Genomic DNA, 20,743 nt, shown 5'->3' with positions numbered 1-20,743 from the left:
GAAATCCTGTCAACTGTTAAAACTGGAAAATCTTTATCCCAAAATATTGTTTATGTGGAAAAAATGGTAACAGAACATAAATAATATTTAAGAATGAATTTGATGTTTGTTGTTGATCAAAGTTGACCTCAGATGCTTCTTCCCACTACAACCTTCTCATGGTCAGACAAGTTGTGCAAATGTGACAAAATAAAGGCAACCAGACACATGGCTTATATAAAAAATTAGACCCCTTTTATTGTGTTCTCATATATAAAAGAAATACAAAAAAGAAACATCGACACCGGGCGAGGGTCAGAGCGGGACAGGGTTTCTGGGTTTTGGGCGGGGGTGGGTCGGTGGCCAGGCGACATAAAAAGGGGAAGTGGAAACGACAGGAGGAACGTCAGACAGTCCGAAGGGATCAGTCGAACAGACATCGAATAGATGAGGGTGGATGAAAACAGAACGCAGCGGTCCCGTCCAGCCCCTCCCTCCCTACCCCACCAACCCCACCACCTCCTCTTCATCCTCCTCAACCTCCTCTTTCAGGATCAAAGTGGAGCGTCAGTTCTACAAACATTCATCAAGAGAAGAGCTGTCCTGGAGCAGGAATTATCTCATTGATTGAGTTAAACCTGAGCGGGAGGAGCCAGAGAAACCTTTTCAGAGCACATTTGGGCTAACTGGCAAGAAATTGAAAAGAAGTAACATTGGTGAAAATATGTAAGTGACTTCATTCATTCTTACTAGACATTCATGATGTTGAAAGGTCAGCTAGGTTACCTCGAAAGCCAGCGTTTGAACGTGTGAGCTCAGCTGGGCTAACCCGCTAATTAACCTCATAATGTGAGACTGGTTTATGTTCAGGTTGTAGCTAATCTCAATAACCAACTCATCCAACATGAATATGTAGAGATTAAAGGTGCCCTGTGGTGTTTTCTTGTAAACAAACAACAATTTTTCTGTTTACATTCAGTGTTGCTCACCAAAACACTAATAAACTTGTTATATGTCTACAGAGCCCCTCTGGGGTCAGCTGAGAAAAAACAAGAGCCATGTGTAACGCTGTACTCTCCAGGGGGGCTCCATTTATTTCTTTCCTTACAAAACAGTCGATTTTTCTTAAGTTTGAAACCTGCATTGGTTACCGCCATGTATATTAGCTGGCAGTCTTCTTCTTCCTTGCCTTTGTTGGTGCATTGTTGTGTTTCTTGTTGCGTTACTGCAACCTGTAGATCAGTGGAATAGTGTGACACCATTGGCAGGACTGTGTATCGCCTCACCGAGGGAACCCACGTCCCAACAGGATTTGGATTAAGGTTTTCGATACTTTTTCGATACCATGTGTTTAAAACGATACAATATCAGTTAATTATAATATCGAAAGTATTGAAGCTATAAAAAAAAAACAGATCTGCAATCAGATTTTCAACCCAAGGTTGCACAGACGAAACAACGGGGAAGAAAATCAACTGGTCCTCAATATGTGTTCAGTGACTTAAAAAAGAAATATATTATATTTTGTGCCTAGGACTTTATTTTTGCCATGGTATCAAAAGAAGTATCGAGTATCGTTTTTTTATACTTGTATCAAAGTTTAAAATTCTGGTATCATGACAACCTTTAGTTGGATCGTCCCATCAGCTTGTGTAATGCTCAGGGGCCCGATTCACCAAATTTGCTGCATGAGATAATTTCCTCTTGTGCTAATTTTGAAGTTTCACTAATCACAACAAACACCATACTTGCGACTCATGCATAAGCATATTAGAGCACTATAGGATTCACAGATTTATCTGCAATTTGCAAGCCACGCTGCCACCATCTGCGATCTGTGTGTTCTCGCAAACTGCTTTTGTGAAATTGGGCCCACGGTCTTGGGGTTTGGGAGTTGTGCACGTCCCCTGTAAGCCTCTGCAACCGATAACACTCTTCTCTGCGTAGACCTACAGCGACGATTACGAATATCTTAGGGGAATTCAAGCATTAGGGTCAGAAGTTTTAAAGGGGTTTGTTGAAACCTAATAATGAATTCCATTTTGCCCTCACAAGTAGCGACGAATATATTCATCCCGTTAATGCCACTGTTAGTCGACACAGAACGTTCATCAGTCTCATCCACAGTTTTTGTTTGGAATGGATTCTGGCTCTGGTACAGGTACATGATGTCCCCATTATTAATCCTGCCTACAAAGCTCTGATTGGTCAGTTGGTTTTCCCAATCAGAGATATGGGCAGCCATTCAGAGACGAAGCTTTCAGTACTGGAATGCTAAAGTTGCTACGACTCCTGAAGAACTTTCACCTGCTTTTCTGGTGTGCCTGCGTCCTAATGTTACTTAGCCAGAAAGCCAGTGTTCTGTAGCTGCATCCACTGAAGATTAACTCAACCACTGGGATCATTTTTGCCTGAAGAGCAGCTCTGCCTCTGAGAAATCTGAGTGGAACTAAAACTCTAGTCTGCTCTTTAGTCTGCTCTTCAGGACAGCTCAGTCTTATCAGCTGCTTCGGTGTGATGCCCCCCTCCCACCTCGGAGCCACCGGGCGCTAACAACGTCCTCCGGTTGTAGTGGTGGTGGCCCTTCATGATGCCCGAGTTGTTGTTCTCGTTGAGGATCTGCTTTTGCTTCTGCCTGTTGAGGGACTGCACCAGGCCGAGCACCACGGCTGCCAGCGAGTACTGGCCGGTGATTTTGCGCGGCTGCATGATGAGCGGGTTGGGCTGCACCCGGCCCAGCAAGAAGTGTGTTCGGATCTTTCCCTCCTGCTCACTGATGCCCTTCACGTAGATCTCGCCGCGGTACTCGAAGGCGAAGCCGCGCTCCTTCAGGATCAGGTAGGTGTCCTCGGGCACCTGGATCTTCCCGCTGACCCCTGTGCTGTCCATCCGGCTGGCCAGGTTCACCGTCTTCCCCCAGATGTCGTACTGAGGCTTCTTGGCACCGATCACACCCGCCACCACTGAGCCATGGGCCATACCTGCCAAAGACACACAGGTGATCAGTTGTCACAACTCAAGAGGGTATGCTCAATCCTCCTAGACCCTTTAAGGATTTTCATTGAAAAAACAAGAAAATTCTCCTTATCACATTTTTATTGACTACATGCTAAATTATTCTGTTTAAACAAACTTTTCTCATCATAACAACATGTCGACTTGCCTTGTTGATATAACACACAATACCAACATATCATGTTAAAACAAGAAACCTTTCTTGTTACATTACAAGCAGAGGTGGAAGAAGTACTCAGATCCTCAGTGATTTAGGAATACCATAGTCTAGTAATACTCCATTACAACTAAACGCCCTGAAATCTAAATGTTACTTAAGTTGTATACTGAACAGATTGTGAAGTCCCTTGAGGCAAATTTGTGATTTGTGATGTTAGGCTATATAAATAAAATTTACTTGATTTGACTATGAAAAAAATAACATGCTTCTGATTATATAGATCAATAGAAAAATTTGGTCAAAATGTACAAGTGATAGTGAGTACAGAACGCTTAATGGCAAAACTACTTAATGTTTGCGGTAAAAAGTAAAAAGGTTAAAGATGGCAACTTGTTTCCTTCAGTAGGCCTTTTTCACAGCAGACATTTGGACATGTCAAAGTCAAAAAAGCACAGGCGTAAATAATACAGTGAATGATGGCTGAATTCCATTTAGTTGCTTCAGTTTCAGAGTCCTGGTATTGTTCTTGCTGGCTCACTGTCACACTGTCATAGCTTACCGAGACACTGGCATAGAACGGAGTAACCCGTTATTAGTAACACATGCTTTCTCTACTGCGACAGTCAAAATGTCTGCTGTGAAAAAGACCTACTGACGTTACTGTACCAAGTTTCAGACCCTGAAACCGACAATGTGATCGTACTGGTATTTCTCACGGGTGAATTCATTGTTTGTTCCTGAAGGAACATTTGTCCTGTATGTTCAGACGACGTTCAGGCAAATCATTGGCACTGGTTGCCATAGTGACACACGCTGGTCCCTGATGACTTCTAGCACAGTTACTGTGCAACAGGGGTACAGCAAAAAATAGTAACATGCTTTTATGTATTCTGACTGTTTTTTCAGCTGCGGTGCAGAAACTATTTTGCACATGTCATCAGTGCAGTATGCTGGCATCTGCCATGTTTTTGGGGAAGCATGAAAACATATTATTTCTAAAGACTCTTACAGCATGTTCCTGCTGGTTCTCAACTATGATTGCTGCTTTCTGTTTGTAATGTTAAGGGGAAAAAAACACCTGAAATATAAATTTTAATGAGCTGCATTTGCTAAGATGTGATTTGAAACAACCTTTGCAATATGTCTGACTCTAAGCACTGAGGTTCATGTGAACAGCAAGACGCAGCATCCTAGAAAAGAAACTAAGGCCAAAACAATTGGTCAGTCGACAGACAGAACATTTACGTAATTTTTCAAGCAAAAATGTTCAACATTCTGTTTCTCAAATGTGGGGATTTGCTGATTTTCTTCTGTTTTATATCATTGTAAACTGAATATCTTTGGGTTTGGACTATTTGTTGGATAAAACCAGATCTTCTTGAGCTGGGAACTTGTCATGGGCATTTTCTTACTATTTTTCGACATTCTAGAGACTTAAGGATCAATACATGGTCAAAGAACATAATGAATTGATCAGTAACGACAATAATTGCTGGTTGCAACCAGAAACGTCCTTCACCTTTCGTTATGGGCTTAAAAAAGATTAGAGACTATTAAAATGGGGATAAAGATGTGATGAGATGAAGCGGAAGACAGACAAAAGAGAAAATTTACTCAGCAAGGCAAGATTTAAGAGGAAGCATACTCCATAATCCGAGTTAAAAAGAGAGGTAACAAAAGAATGAATCTCCACGGAGCTCTTACCGATCCTCAGCTCGAAGTTGTTGAACGAGTGCTTGTTGATCTCCCGGATGCTCTCGTTGAGGGCGATGGCGAAATCGGCCAACGCACACAGGTGACCCCATTTATCTTCACATTGCTGTGGAAGGCAAAGGAGAAGAGAAGAAGAGTCTGAGTCAGCTGAACGTCAGGACTCGGCTGACGTCAGGACCAGCTGGAGGGCCAGAGATGAAGCTGGAAATTTGTCAGATGAGAGATGAGAGATGAAGTGTGTCGATGTGTCAGAGAACGCGGCAGTCAGAACTGCAGCTCATGTGTAGCACCTACAGTCCTGTTGTCACTGCGGTGGACGCAGAAGTCACTGACGTATTATTTTGGGTGCATATTCAGGTACACAGTGGTACATTTACATTTTGTATCACCTCACATGCATGGCAAACTCAGCTATAAGTCAGATTTCTCATTTTGTAAATTTAACAAAGTATAAAGCTGCCAAGAACCCAAAATACAAGAAAAACGACAAAGGTGCCTATAAATATTAGTATTATTATTATTAATATATTATTATTTGTAAAAATATTGTTTTAGGGTAAGGGTTATTTATTATTTATTTATACACATAAATACAGCAGAAAAATGTAAGAAATAAAACTATAATACAGTTTTTGTGCCTTTTTCACTGAATGTCCACAGTATGTATGTAATTGTAAATTATTGAAAATATTAATAATTTTTCTTTCAAAAAAAACATTTTATGGTCTACAGACAGATATGAGATACTGTGTGAACGCCCCACATCAGCACTTTCAACCTGTATCTGGATGCTATATAAATACATTTGTGTTACTATAAATAAAACATGCTCACTGTATTCACCGATGAAGATGGCATACAGAGGATTAAGTGAAAAGGTGGTTTTGCAGAAAAAAACATGTTAATATTAATGACAAAGATGTCGAAAGGTATTTTATTAGTATTGGTACTGAAACCTATCATGTATTAAAGTATTAAAAAATTCAAACAATACCCAGCCCTTTACAACCTCCTCAAAATATATAACAACACATTGGGGCTACATGGACGTGATGCCATGAGGTGACCACAAAACTGTCATTTGTCAGCTGCTTGGGCTTTTTTTTTCTCTTCTGCTACATGTTTCCAGTGGCAGTGAAGACAATATGGATCAAATTAAAGAAGGTTTAGAAATCTGCAATAATATAACAATTTTCTCCCATTTTTGGTCTATACCACAAATAATAAATGATATACTGATATAATCAGAATCAGAATCAGAATCAGAAATACTTTATTGATCCCCGTAGGGAAACTCTTTGTTACAGTAGCTCATCTTTACGTCAGTGCACACAGGAGAAAGTACTAGAAAATGATATGATACTCTATAAACACTATAAAACAGGTCAGAAATAAATTAGGTATCCTGTCGGTATAAGTATAAGATAAACTAAGTGTCAAGTACCAAGTGGGTTTACTGGTTGATGATGAAGTACAGTCTAAAATACAGTCTAAAATACAATATAAACATGATTACTTTTAATGTATAATAAAGGCACAGCACGATCTAATAATGTACAACATGTTCATCTACAGACAAAAAAGACACACTGCAGGTAACCATCAACCCAGAAAAGCACCACATGAAATTCCCTCCTCAGTGCTCACACTCATCTGGAACAGCATGCAGGCTAGAAACAAGCAGTGAGTCGAGTTAAAATGAACCTGGACGATCTCACCTGTTTTTCAGGCGATAGACCAGAGACGGCCATGTAGGTGCTGCCAATCGTCTTGATCTTCTCGATGTCCTGGAAACGTTCCTCACCAAGCAACTATGAAAATTGGCACAATGAGAGATTCTGAACATCAGTAAGTGTTTACATAATAATAATAAGAAGAAGAATCTTTATTTATAGAGCACTTTTCAAAATCCATGTTACAAAGTGCTTCACAAAGGCAGCAAAATAAAACACACAAGTCATAAAACCATCTGGTTGTAAAAGAACAAGAAACAAAACAAGAAAAACCTTTTTAAGTAAGTAAAAGACAGTTTAAAGAAAATTAAAACTCAAGTAAAATCAGGAAAGGCTTTCTTTGAAATATTTCAAAGACGATAAACACACGATTGCACAAGCTTTGTGATGTGCTGCTCAAAACTTAAATCATTATCGAACCAGATGCCAAGATTCTTTGCATCAGGCTTAATGCAATCCAACAGGGAACCAGCAGATGGCAGATTTTGGTTTACCATGTGTTGGGAACCGATGACACGGATCTCTGATTTGTTTGAGTTCAGCTGAAGGAAAAGGATCCACAGGGTCTGTGGATCTAACTTTTGTGATCTCAAAAAAACTTTTGCTCAACATTATCAGCAGGTTGGTCTCAGTTATTCTGAAGACATTGTGGTCAGCTGATGGCAAAGTTATAAAATTTTTACAAGACTGAATTTCTGAATTAGATTTTCAGCACGACACGTTTTCAAATCAATAAACATATAGATACACAGACATTAGTTCGGCCAAGCTGTACTGTTTTTGGTGTTTGTAAGCAGCTTCGCGTCACACTTCATTCCACCTTGGCAACTCGAGAGCACAAATGTCAGTTATGATATTTTCCTCTTTCAACTTCCTGCCTCCAGCCATATATAAATGCAGCATAGAGGATGAATTGTGTACTCAGCATGAGCGCTAACATGGCCATCTAGAAGTACCATTTACTGAAACAGCATTGAGAGAAATCTCCAGGAAAAAAGACAGTATAATCCTGCCCACCCGACTGACTAAAACAATGAGCCCCAGCAACAGAAAGCACTAACAACAGTTCAACACCACGATTATTCTGAGCTACAGCAGCAGACTGTAAAAGAAATGGGACGTTTCAAATCAGCAGATATACCAGAACTTGTGATTAGTTGTTGTGGAAAATATTCAGTTTCAGATCCTTACACGTGATAAATTGCTCTGCTAACTGTCTCTGCTATTCTGATCTTATTCACTGCTTCTAATATTATGAGTGACTCTGTCGCCTTAATCTCTGTCACTCAAGGCGAGTTCCCTGATGGAGAAAAGTCTGTTTGCGTTTGAGGAAAAAGTGTGTGAAAGTGAGGAGTGTGGCCTGAGGCAGCACAGAGCTCAGCTGGTGTCTATCTCGGCTCTTATTAGGAGACTTTGACATTTTCTGTCAAAAACTCAGTTCAGTTCAGAGGCTCATTCAGGACCACGAGTTCCTCTACACTTCAGTCAGTCCACAGGGGACCAAGATGTGCCAGAGCTTTAGGAAACTTCAGCAAGCATGCTAACTCATACTTAAACTGATGCAGGGAGAATTACTGACAAGCTTTTTCATCTACTTGTATTTCATTTCACTTTTAAAATGCTAAATTTCAGTTTAAGCAGTCTAAGGAATAGAGGCAAGGGGTACTTTCCTGAAAAGTAAATCCTGAATTTAAAGATATCCTGAATTTAGACTTCAAGCCTGACCTAAATAAGCCAGATGTGTCATGAGTAGAAAGTGAGTTATCCACAGCAGGACGGCTTCAAGAGGGAGGGACGTTCAAACCCTCGTTACTCCTCTAGTCTCCTAAACTGGGAAAGCTACGCTAAACAATGACACAGCGACTCCACGGCCTAACTGACTGACCGACAAATTGACTAACATGGGAGTGTGAATACACTGCTCTTATATTTTTAGTGTATTCACCTAAAAATGTTTTGATAAAGTACTGTACTTTACTTTTTTAATAGTACATACTTTTTTTGCAAAGATATTTGTAACTCGACAGGGATTTTCTATTTCAGTTGACTTTGAACTTCTTTTCCTTTATTAGAAGATCTGTGAGAAAATATATAATAATATATGTTCTTCTGATAAAGAAAGATGAACATATTTTTGGAGGGAATCCTGAACTGACAAACCACAGTCCTGCCATTCACAACTACTGCAAAGCTTAAAAATCCTTCTGTAACTCATAAAGGGAATCAGTACTGGAAGAAAGCTCATACCTGGATCTCATCTCAGTACTTCATGAAATAAGTGTCCATAATATTTTGTACATTGAGTGTTTAGTCTGTTCTGAAGTATTTTCTATCTGCGATAAATGCTGACGTGAGCTCTCCTGTTGTTTCTGCCTTTGCATTAATCACTTCTGAAGTGTTCTGGGACAGAAGATGGGCGTTTTAATCAAAAAGGGAAGATGTTGACGTCGCAGACGGTCCCCTGCATGTTTAAAAGTTGGGCTGAAGTAGAAGTGGGTGCACTTCAAAGTCTGCAGTCTCACCTCGTCAAAGTCAGCAATAATTTCGTTGAGGAGCCTCAGGCACTCGACTCCCTGGTTATTCATCTCAGTCTGGGAGTAGAAGTCGGCGAAGCCCGGGATGGATGCGAACATCACACCCACAGAGTCGTAGGACTGCGAGTACAGCTCCTGTGGGGACAGACGTCACAGACTGAACACTTATGTTACCTTTTTTTGATGAAAATGCTAAATAGCTTCAGTCATTCACAGTTTTTTTGTTTATATACAATTTCTTTGAAGTGCAAGGACAGCGGTGGAAGAAGTATTCAGATCCTTTATTTAAGTAAAAGCAGTACAGTTCTACAGGATGTGTTTAATGCCTGCAGCAGCTGAAAGTGCCGCTGAAGTGTCCTTGAGCAGGGCCCTGAAACCCTTGCTGCGAGCTGCTCCGAATAAAAGCAAAAAAAAAAGCCTAAAAATTAAAATGTTGATATAAATGACTCTCAGCTTTCTGTTAAACTGATTAATTCCAAAGATCATCAACACCTCTTCAGGGGAGTAGGAGCTTATTAATGACCCAGTGCTCCAGTATCTAAATCACGGAACAATAAACAGCCCGATTAATAATGTAACAAGTGATTAGGACCCAACCTACCCTAATGGATGCATTTTTAATCATGTCCTTTTTAATTAGGAACAGGCATGGGAGCAGAATGATATCAGCTCTCCTCTCCTGACATTCATAATTCATTGGCCGCTTGCCTTTTGTTCGCGAGGCAACGGAAGATTGGAGGAGTCGATAATGAAGGAGCCCGATGCGGACAGATCAGGACAATACAGCAATTTGACTCTGGTGTGTGATAACTGTCCTCTCTGCCGACCAATACAATCAGTCATTATCGAGTTGGAAAACGAGAACAAAGTGGGAAAGAAAGAAATCAACAAAAAAAAAAGCTAAAATATTTTACTTTATTTTTTGTCTCAACTAATATCAAACCCTGGTGATGGATATTTAAATAGATTCATCCCAAAGTCAACTCATCTTTACTTTTTTAATTGCTGGCAGCTCATTATAGAGTAACACTTAAGTTATCAGCCAGCCTTTGATTATGTTAATCATTTGATAATTGATTTGATTATTAAGTTTTCACACATTTTAAAAATTATCACTTTCTACTATTTCTGTGCATTGCAACTACGCTACGGATAAGGTTAGGGAAAGACAGTGGTCATGGTTACTAAAAAGGCGGTAGACTTAACATTGCAGGTCTGTAATTTGACCACGACGACCTCCACACCCTTACTTTCCACCTGGCTTCGTACGGGGCACGCTACTTCCTGCATTGGCACTGAACGTAAACACGAGGTCATCCCTGGGGATACTGCACTCGCACAGGATGCCTTCTTTCCAATAAGTCTGTTTGTCGGACTTCTGCTCTGCTAGATCTGCCCCGGTCAACTGTATGTGCTGTTACTGTGAAGTGGAAATGTGTAGGAGTAACAGCAGCTTAGCTGCAAACCGATAAGCAACACAAGCTCACAGAATTGGAAAATCAATTGTCCTCTGTTGCAACACTTGCTGCTGAATTCTTAACTGCCTCAGGAAGCAACTTCTGCACAAGAACTGAGCGTCAGTAGTTTCATGGCATGGGAATTCCATGAGCGAGCGGCGGTACACAAGCCTCAGATCACCATGTGCGTCGGCAGGAGTGATGTAAAGCTCACTGCCACTGGACTCAGCAGTGGTGGAAAGGTGTTGTCTGGAGTGATGAATCACGCTTCACTATCTGGCAGTCTGGCTTTGGTGGAAGGGGAACGCTACAGTTGGCACTATGCATTCAGACAGGTAGAGTTCGGTGGAAATGGTTCGTTTCAGTTAAATTAAACTGAAACAGCACTCAATTATATTTTAGACAACAGTGTTCTTCCAACTTTGTGGCAACAGTTTGGGGAATACCCTTTCCTGTGTCACAATGCCCCCGGTGCACACAGCCGGGTCCACACAGAAACGCTTTTCCCAGTTTGGTGTGGAAGAGCATGACTGGCCTGCACAGAGCCTCCACCCCATCCAACACCTCTGGGATGAACTGGAACGCCGACTGAGAGCCAGACCTGATCACCCATCATTAACGCTCTTGTGGCTGATAAGGGGCAAATCCCTGCAGCCATGTTTAAGTGTCCACCTACTTTTAGCTATGTACTGTATGTCATATTAATCAAGAACACATTCCAGGATGTAAAGCACTATGGTACGATTTAAAAGACAGGTTTAGTGGTGATGTAAAGTTCATGTAATTCAGAAGTAAATGGGTTACAACATGCACAAACACGTACCAGCTTTACATAAGACCCAGCATATTTGTGTGTTAATGTGTGTGTTCCCATTCTAGACCTTTAACGAATGCAGAACAGCACTATTCAAAGGAAATTAGACGTACAAAAGGAAAAGGGCAGCAGCGATAAGGTGAACAAAAAGAGAAACTTTGTAAAGTCTGACTCTGCAGAGTTTGGGAGCTGAGTCACTGCTTCGACGGAGAGACAAATCAATGTGTTCTCTGCTGCTGACTGACAACATGTTATTAACATCAAATGAAATGCATGCAACCAAGAAAAAGCTCCCCGGCTGAACGAACCGCCCCGCCACTTCCTTCTCTCGCTCTCTCTCTCGCTCCCTCTCTCTCTCTCCCTCTCTCTCTCTCTCTCTCTCTCTCTCTCTCTCTCTCTCTCTCTCTCTCTCTCTCTCTCTCTCTCTCTCTCTCTCTCTCTCTCTCCCTCTCTCTCTCTCTCTCTCTCTCTCTCTCTCTCTCTCTCTCTCTCTCTCTCTCTCTCTCTCTCTCTCTCTCTCTCTCTCTCTCACTCTCTCTCTCTCTCTCTCTCTCTCTCTCTCTCTCTCTCTCTCTCTCTCTCTCTCTCTCTCTCTCTCTCTCTCTCTCTCTCTCTCTCTCTCTCTCTCTCTCTCTCTCTCTCTCTCTCTCTCTCTCTCTCTCTCTCTCTCTCTCCTCTCTCTCTCTCTCTCTCTCTCTCTCTCTCTCTCTCTCTCCCTCTCTCTCTCTCTCTCTCTCTCTCTCTCTCTCGCTCCCTCTCTCCCTCTCCCTCTCTCTCTCGCTCCCTCTCTCTCTCTCGCTCCCTCTCTCTCTCTGCAAAGTTGTTTGAAAAGCAATTATGGAGGCTTTTGTTTTCTTCTTGGGCTGGAACACCGAGGCTCAGGGAACGGATTGTAATTGTAATTGTTATTCCTCTCCTTACAGGTTATGCAAAAAGCAAGAACGAAATGAACGCAGGGGACTAATTTTAGAGCAGGTCTGCAGTGAGAAATGTGTTGAAACATGCAGATGTGGGAGAGGAGGTGCTGCTTTATAAAAACTCTGAGCTGCGTACTGAAATACTGAGCTTCAGAGTCGCTATTGTGCTTAGATTTGGCCTCACCTCATCAGTGGTCGACAAAGGAAGTCCTGCACTTGGGTCTTATTTTCCTAGCTTTGTCCATCATTTCTTTCAGTATTAATTACATTTTACTCACAAAATTAACAGCTGAGATTCAGCAACATTGCTGAAGAGAAGTCTGGCAGGTTGGAAACAAACCTCCAGGTTAGACAAACTTATTTGGCAGAGGACAACAAAGGTGAACGGCAAACTTTTTGCCCAAACTCTCTGTTGTAAACATCCATCACATTTTACAGACCGACAGTTTTCCGACATTTCAGGTGCGCTCACTTTCAGTTTGACCTCCGAATGAAGCGGTTTAGATCATCTGGATAAACTGTTGGTTTGTTTCCAACCTGTCCGATCATCTGACTGCTCGTGTTTCTTGACTAGTCAGGCTTCATCATAGTGATGTCACAGTGTTCCCAGATCTCAATAATTACTTCGGTGAGTACAATGTTATAGTTATTGATACAAATGATTGACAAAATTACAAAAATAAGACAAAACTTGTAATAAACTGGAATGTTCCTTAAGATCACATTGATTTCCTGCCTTCAGATTAGTTTGTTAATCCATCACAGAGAACAGTCCACTGTATTCACTGATTTTCTTTTGTCAAAATAAAGTTAATGTCACATGATAATACTGTTGGAGACAATTTTCCTGTGAGGAAAAATTCAAATGTGTGACTGGGTTTTGTGCAGACCTCGTTGTCCCGGTCCTTCTCCAGGAAGTGTCGGGCCACGTGGCTGGGCAGGATGTTCCTCAGCATGTTCTCGTTGTGTTCTCGCAGCTCCTTCATCTCGTTGATCTCCTCTTTGGCCTGGACGCGCCACAGGAAGTCTAGCCGGGCTGTGTACTCCAGCTAAAGACGGAAGAAACACAAAAATTACCAAAAAAAGTTAGCAAAGTATTCTTGTCATAACTGTTCATCACGGGACTGGGACAGGACAGGGAAAAAAGTCAACAGGAGCAGGTAGGACGGGAATCATACTGATTTTTTTTACTCTGTCATTGATTGAGATGGGACAGGAGTACTTTTATGGGAGTGGGATTGAGACAGGAGTGAAAATCCACTCCCATGTCACCCTCTACTCCCCAAATGATCATCACCTCCTCTGTCTCTTCTCTCAGTTCAGTCTCTTTCAAGTCCATATTGTTCTGCTAAGGGGACCAATATCATATTTAGTCATAAATATTTTATGTTATAGAGAAATACTTCTCTTTTAAAGCCCCTGGAAGCTCGGTTTTAAATCTTATTTTCTTCTCTGTCTACTGACAAATCTACTGAAGTTCAACATTTGTATGATTCATACAGATACTCATCCTGGCCCTGCTAACGCTGCCTGATACAGGGACTAGAGCTTACTCTTCACAGAAAATAATAACTAGGACAATTCAGTATAATTTTCCATTTTCTCCAAACATTTGGTACTACTTCTCAAGCCTCTCAAGACCTGAAAATCCCTACTCCTTTCCAGACAGGCCTAAGATTTTGTTAATTGCTTAATTTCTTAGAAATGTAATCAAAGAAAAAGGGGAAATCTGTCGTTTATATCATTTAGATGATGGAAAGGTCGAGCCGCGGTTCTATAATGAACGGCTAAATTAAAAAATCTCTTAAAGGTTGGATCAATTATGGAACACAAGAGAGTGCGATCTATCAGAAGTGCAGCAAAAGGATTATATTGGGTAACACAAATTGCTTTTCTGAATGCACAATTAATACAATGTCATTTGAATACATTAGAGCCAAACAAAAGTCGGTACCATTTGGTTTGTACTTGTAGGAGAGAGGGGGGTGGGAAAATCCCTGATATTGAAAATTAATTTTGGGGGCAGGGAGATAAGCCTGTGAGGTCTTTCTATGGTGATTGGCGCAAACAGTTTTGTGATTAATCCTGGTATCAATTAGTCTTAATCATGTAAGTGAGTCCAAAACTTCAGTCTCATTTTCAGTTTTTCTAATTAAGAATGCAAAGCCTGCAGCGCTGGTTTGGATGTGGGATAATGAGATGGTGGCCAGTGAAATGACGGGTCGTTCAGGCGTTAACCAACATGACCTCCGCAGCACACAGCTGGGTGACACTTTCATTCAAAATGACTTCTAATAACCCTCAGAGAAGTATAGAAAAAACACTTGCTCCTAATAAACATTTTACTCAGCATTAGAGCTGCTCTTATCTTGTTTCCTGCTGAATAATGTTCTGATCTGACAGCCTTTTACCCAGCTGGGGTTCAAATATATGAGGATATTAAACACAGACACAAACACTTACTGTGACTTTGGACCTTTTATATGTAATATGCATTTTAGACCTCATGAAACACTCACACTTTTTAAGATCAACATGTAATCCTTCAACAAAATGGCCAACTCTAGGGATTTGTTATATTCAAAACTCATTTTTATCAGAAAGCTTTTTCTTGAATTTAATTCTTGAAAATAATTGTAACCTGTTTTGTTTTTTGTATTCTCCTCATTGTTTTACTGTTTTATTCTGTGTTCTCTTCTTAAAGTGGCAATCTTGAAGATTTTCATTTAAATATATGTCTGTTAAGTCACTATCTATGGCAGAATGAGGTAACACAATGGTGATTGAGCCTATGGCCCACTGATGAAATTATTGCAATATTTGTATATTGTCAGTTTTACGAACTGGGTATCTGTGGGACATTCCCTGGAAAAATGCTGTATTAAGTTACTGCTAATGCAAACATTTCCTACTGCTGCAGCTGCACATTAACAGCATTTATCTGGTGAAACACGAGCTGACTCTTATTATGAAGTAGTCACAAGAAATGCAATGTGTTTGTCAGTGAGCTTGACGCTGTCGTTCATCAGAAATACGTCTACATAACAAGACAACGGTCATTTTTGTCATTTTTGGCAGCGGATCAGTTTGAAATATTGCAGGGAGTAATGGAACAAGGAGCAGCCAGAGCTGTTAGATGAAGAGCTGCAGGCGACAGGCTGCACACCTCCAACCTGTCAGCAAGGTAACTCCTTTCACTGCGCCCTGCTGTTGGCAGACTCATGCATAAAATCAGATCACGGTTGCTCACAGAATGATGGAAAAACTTCTTTATTAAAATGACCTGTAGTATTAAACCGCATTTGCTGTTACCAGCAGTAACTTGGTGTCGCCAAACCAACCAGGACTAAAATCTTAATGATTGCCACTTTCATTTACCCTGTTTGTTTAACTGTTTAACACTTTGTAACTTAGCTTGGAAAAGTGTTACAAAAATACAAATATCATCATTATTATTATTATTATTATTATTATTATTATGAGACCATCTTCACCCAAAAAAACCTGACACGTCTGATGTTTGTTCAAACACTTATAATGACCTATTTTCCTGGCAAGCGACCTCTTGTTCATACGTTTTGTTACCTTTGGAACTGGCAAGAGTAGACGAAATAAGCTATGGCTCCAGCCGACAGTACAGCTTTTCTCGCTTTGCTAAAATCCCTTATGACCCAAAAAGCTGCCCGTTTTCACAGCACTCCTGCATCTACTTTCAGTTTTTATTATCATTTCACCTTAGTAAAATGAAGGACCAAAACAAAGCTAGATAGTTCAAACATCAAGCTGAGTGATGTTATTTGTTGTTATACCACCGCAAAACCTGGGCAGATGGTAGGACACAGAAAAGTGTCTGACTTGGACGTCGGAGACTGTGGTTGTCTGCCTGCTATCAACATTTAAACATGACTGTGATCTTACTCTAACTTTTACCAAGTAGTTTTTAAGCTTAACCAAACCTTAACCATAGGTTACATGAAATATGGCCTATTTTGTTGTTTAGGTTTGAAGACTTGTTATTACATTAATTCTGTAATTACTCTGTAAAAAAATTATTCAATTATTTGATTTCTTTTTCTTGTATTACTGGTACCATTAGGTAACAACCTCAACTAATCTACTGGTCTTAAAACGATTCAACAGAAAAGTGAGGTGTCAAAACAAAAAACCCTAATCATTTCAAAATAAGAGCCTTGTCTGCAGCTTTGTAATGAAATGCTTCATGTTCCCTGTGCTTGATAATGTAATTACTGCTCTGACAGGAAGCAGTGTTCATGAAGAACAACCTCATCTGGCTTCAGTGTTCTTCCTGTTAGTAGTTTATTATGTAAAGAGACAGTTTCCTCTGCTGCTTCTAAAGAAACAAAAATCAACGTCACATGGCAGAATACATATGAAAGTGTCAAAAAAACACTTAACGCAATACATTAACTTTATCATTATGTTATTGCTTATATTTAAATGCACAATAATCCAGTTAGAAGAGCCTTCATCCCTGTGAGCTTAAAATTGTACTGTAATCATCTATCTGTTTATTCTTTTGTATCTTTTATTTTTCAGGCTCACATAATAAGTTGTGTACGTGCAGCTTCACCATTATGTAAAGGGAAAATGTGTGCAAATGTCTTGTGGGTAAATGTGAAGACATCATACATGACACTCATATTTAACAAGCACTGAATGAGAGCTTCACTGAGATTCTTGTAATGAAAAAGGCTGAGAAGAAGAATAAAAGAGTGAAAGAGTCTCATCCATCTTTCTGATCTAATAGGCTCTTCTTTGCAACACAATAAAATCACTTAAATGTCTCCTCTGAAAGAAGCACTAACTAACGTTTTAACACCCTCTGCGTATTTTCCCAACAACAGACGACACTGTGAGTTTTCAGCTACAAAGGAGTGAAAAGCCTTGTTCTTGTTCCAGAAGCCTAATGATGAAGCTGCTTCAGTATTGGTGATATATTACGTCTGTTTTACATCATCGCTACATGTTTCTGTATTTCTGTCTGTGATTTCAAACCTACTCCCCTCTAGAAATGTGAGATTTGTGATTACTGTTAGTCAGCCTCAGGAGGCTGTAGTTCACTGCTATACAAAGAGGAGTGGCTGTGTTTCCAAAGGAGCAGATGACTGTTGCAAATGTTGTTTCACTTTATTTTGACCTGGCAGATCAATACCCAGTTAAGTCTTATTTCTTGAAGTTCCTCTCTACTCTTGCCAAGGTTCTACCACTTGGCCCAAATTTGTATTTTTGGGCTCAAGTAGCTGCCTGAGTGGTAATGAGCCATAAAGAAATCAAAATCTGCCTTAAAGTTACAATTCTTAAGATTTCAGTGCTGATTTGGTGACACCTTGTGGTAACTGGTGGTAACGGCAGATGTATTTAAATGAAACAAAATGACACAAATGGAAATGACACATGTATCGACCACTAGGGGCAGCAAACATACATTGACTACTAAACTATGGCTAAAAGGATTCAATGTGTCATGTTGTTTTAATAGAAAAGGCTACAGAAAATAGTCAACAGTGTTGTCTGACACAATGATACACTACTGTATTCATGATCCAGTGTTATCTACATGGCACTACAAGGATGGACCACTCGAATCTTTAAAAAGAAAACTGCATTTCTCAGGTGAAGGAGTTTTTGAAATGGAAGCTATAAAGCTGAACATAAGAAAATGTAGGTTTCGTTCAGACATGTTCACATTTCTTTATAAATGTCCAGATTGGGGGTATAAAGTGCGTGTCCACTAAGAAGCATCGTCATGTTTAGGAAAACACAATGTAAAGAAAACATAGAAGAAATCAAGACACGGAAATCATTTTCACCCCAGTGACAGTGTAAACAAACCACTCCATCTGTGAAACAAAAGAATTTGGATTTATCAAAGTAAATGGACGGGACAATGACAAGATGGGCAACAATATTACGTGCCACGAAGAGGAATTTAGTTTCCTATGCTCTACTAGAAGATCTCTTGTGGCAAAAAGTAGAGAAAACTTCCCAACAGGAGTTATCTTCGGAGACCTATAATTCCAGCATTGCGGAAATTATATGGAAAGTATATTTACATTTGCTGTTGGAGCCGCATGCAGCTGCTGTTTATGCTGCTTTCTCAAAAAGGTCGAAAGGTCCAAGCAACCCAGTCTCATGGTTTGAGTTGGCATTGACTTTTAAAATATCTAACTCAAGTCTTTCCTCCAAAATATATTTGAAATGCAGACTATTATAAAAAAAATTTATACAAACATTTTATCACTGTGTTGACAAAAAACAACTCTGGGTGGTCTAACACAAGCTGAATATGAAGGTAACTTTTAGGAGACAAGGTTGTAAAAAACACCTGCTGTGAGTCTGAGCATGATGAAATGAAAACGAAATGTGCTTTTCTGTCAGCCAGTACCGATGTTACCCAAAGGTAATTTGGAGTATTTTGCAGAAAAGACAGAGCCAATTACAGAGTTCACATTGTGTTTAAACCTGACATATCAAACCATTAACACTGCATTAAAAAGAAAGCTGGATCACATTTTGCACACTGGACCTTCCTGCAAAGAGTAAACGGTCTCTTTTATATGCACTCGCTTCTCTTGGCCTGATGCATCTCACACAGACAGCTTTACAGAGCTCATGCTGTGAGCTGTCATTGTCTCTGCTTTGCCAAGCAAGTGGTAGAACTGGCCCTGGGAAAATCAATATGCCACTGGATGACTTCAAATGTGGCTGCTTTCTACTTTCATGGGGCTACAAAGGACCTTCAATTATGGCCGTCTCACCTTCATCTCTGACTGTCGCTGAACCGTGTGATCAAAGGTTGCCATAGAGAGAGCATGAAAGCAACGCGGTGATACCAGTTTCCTTCAGGCTGCTGACTCGGACTGCATCTTTATAAAAATGTATCAGATGTGTAAATGAAATGGTTTGTTTCTGTTTTTCTTTGTATCTGAGGAAGAATCACTCAGGTCGGATAATACACAGCAATAACACCTGACAGGATAGTTTTCTCTGGTATTATGGATGAAATGCTTCTGCTGGGTACTAAAGAGTTGGTTCCCAATCTCTTAAAGCGTTGCACCCCTTCGTCACAGCTTGCATATGTTTACGAGCTGTTCAACCAAAGAGTGTATTTTCTTCTTTCGGATTCCTTTATTTATCTCACAACCCCTCAGATTTATTGTACAACCTCTTGGCGAGATTTATCCCAAACTCCACATTGGGAGCTGCTGTCCTAGTGGTATAGTATCTAGACTTAGAGACACTTGTGGTTTTACTTGTCCAGGTTTTAAGATATCTGTTTCTGAGTTTTTTTCCAGCCCCAATACAATGGAGGTGAATGGGGTTTAGTTTGTGGTGCTCACAGAATTGAAAAATTACTTCTTAAAATTTTCAACAGCAATATCTGTTTAGAGAAACAGTGCCACCATTACTCTCGATAGTCATTTGAACTATTTCTTCAGCAGAAAGTCAGAACTTACTGTCACCACGTCATGTCTCAAGATTTTGTCTTCAGGTGTCACTGCAGATGAGTTTGCAGTCCGCAGCTCTGATATACACATATGAATTCAAAACCGGAACAGGAGGTGTCCTGGTAACTGCTCAGCCATATAATTGCAATGTTGCTGCTGGCAGCACTTGTTTGCTTTTTACAGAAACTGGTAGGAGTTTAGGTGTTGACTTCAGCTGAATCTTTTATGCGAAGATGGAAGTTTCCCAGAGACTTTTGTTGATGTTGTTATTTCTGACCATATTGACATGTGATAGAGCCGTCCGCACCAAAAACCCCAAAAACAAAACAAAGTACAACAGAAGCAATCGATAAAGGATTGTTAAATTATTAATGAGAGAGTCTTACAGGGACATACACTTTGTATCATATGTTAGCTAGTTCACGCATGATCACATAAAGACTAGTAAGTCCCTTAATTTCTATAACTATCAAGTAGTTGTTTTCTCTCCTATTTTATCCAAATGCTGCACTAGATGAAACGTCACATTGCCGCGACAATGTTTTGATCACGGCCGACTTAGTTAAGTTATATCGAAGGTGGAGACGGTGCAGCTGAAGTGGCGAGTGTGAAATGATGAATATTTCTCAACTTTACCTATAGTGCACAAAACTGTCCATCGTTGTCAAACAGAAAAAAATACAGCAGCAGCTGGAAGGATGATAAACATTTTTCCATAGGGTGATTTTAATTTGGGGAAATTTGAGTCCTCATTGTCTTGTTTGAGTACCATCAGGACTTCTAATTAGATGGCTACCTAGCAACAAGAATGACGCAGTGTTCCTCAGGTCCACTGCACTCTTGTTAACTCTGTTATTTACGGGAAGGTCCACCATTTTTTCGACCCATATCTTCACATTATTTATAGTCATGCAGAGCTCAACCTCGCCAGCTTCTTTAGTCTTGAGAATCT

General features: G+C 40.2%; 1 protein-coding gene across 2 annotated transcripts in view; it reads right to left on the bottom strand.

Moving 5' to 3' along the window:
* Positions 1-212: 212 nt before the first annotated feature.
* The window catches only part of adcy8 (adenylate cyclase 8 (brain)), a 100,576-nt gene continuing 80,045 nt past the window's right edge, over positions 213-20,743 (bottom strand). For both annotated transcript variants that reach the window (XM_044219928.1, XM_044219929.1), the window contains 5 exons: positions 13,213-13,371; positions 9,123-9,269; positions 6,586-6,678; positions 4,859-4,973; positions 213-2,960 (listed from right to left, as the gene is read on the bottom strand). In XM_044219928.1, coding sequence (XP_044075863.1) covers positions 2,461-2,960; positions 4,859-4,973; positions 6,586-6,678; positions 9,123-9,269; positions 13,213-13,371 — 1,014 coding nt within the window. In that variant the 3' untranslated portion in view covers positions 213-2,460. The remainder of the gene's footprint in view (positions 2,961-4,858; positions 4,974-6,585; positions 6,679-9,122; positions 9,270-13,212; positions 13,372-20,743) is intronic.

Source organism: Siniperca chuatsi, linkage group LG13, assembly GCF_020085105.1.
Source record: "Siniperca chuatsi isolate FFG_IHB_CAS linkage group LG13, ASM2008510v1, whole genome shotgun sequence".
Lineage (NCBI taxonomy): Eukaryota > Metazoa > Chordata > Actinopteri > Centrarchiformes > Sinipercidae > Siniperca > Siniperca chuatsi.
The sequence above is the reverse complement of the archived record's forward strand: the minus strand, read 5'-3'. Positions and strand labels throughout refer to the sequence as shown.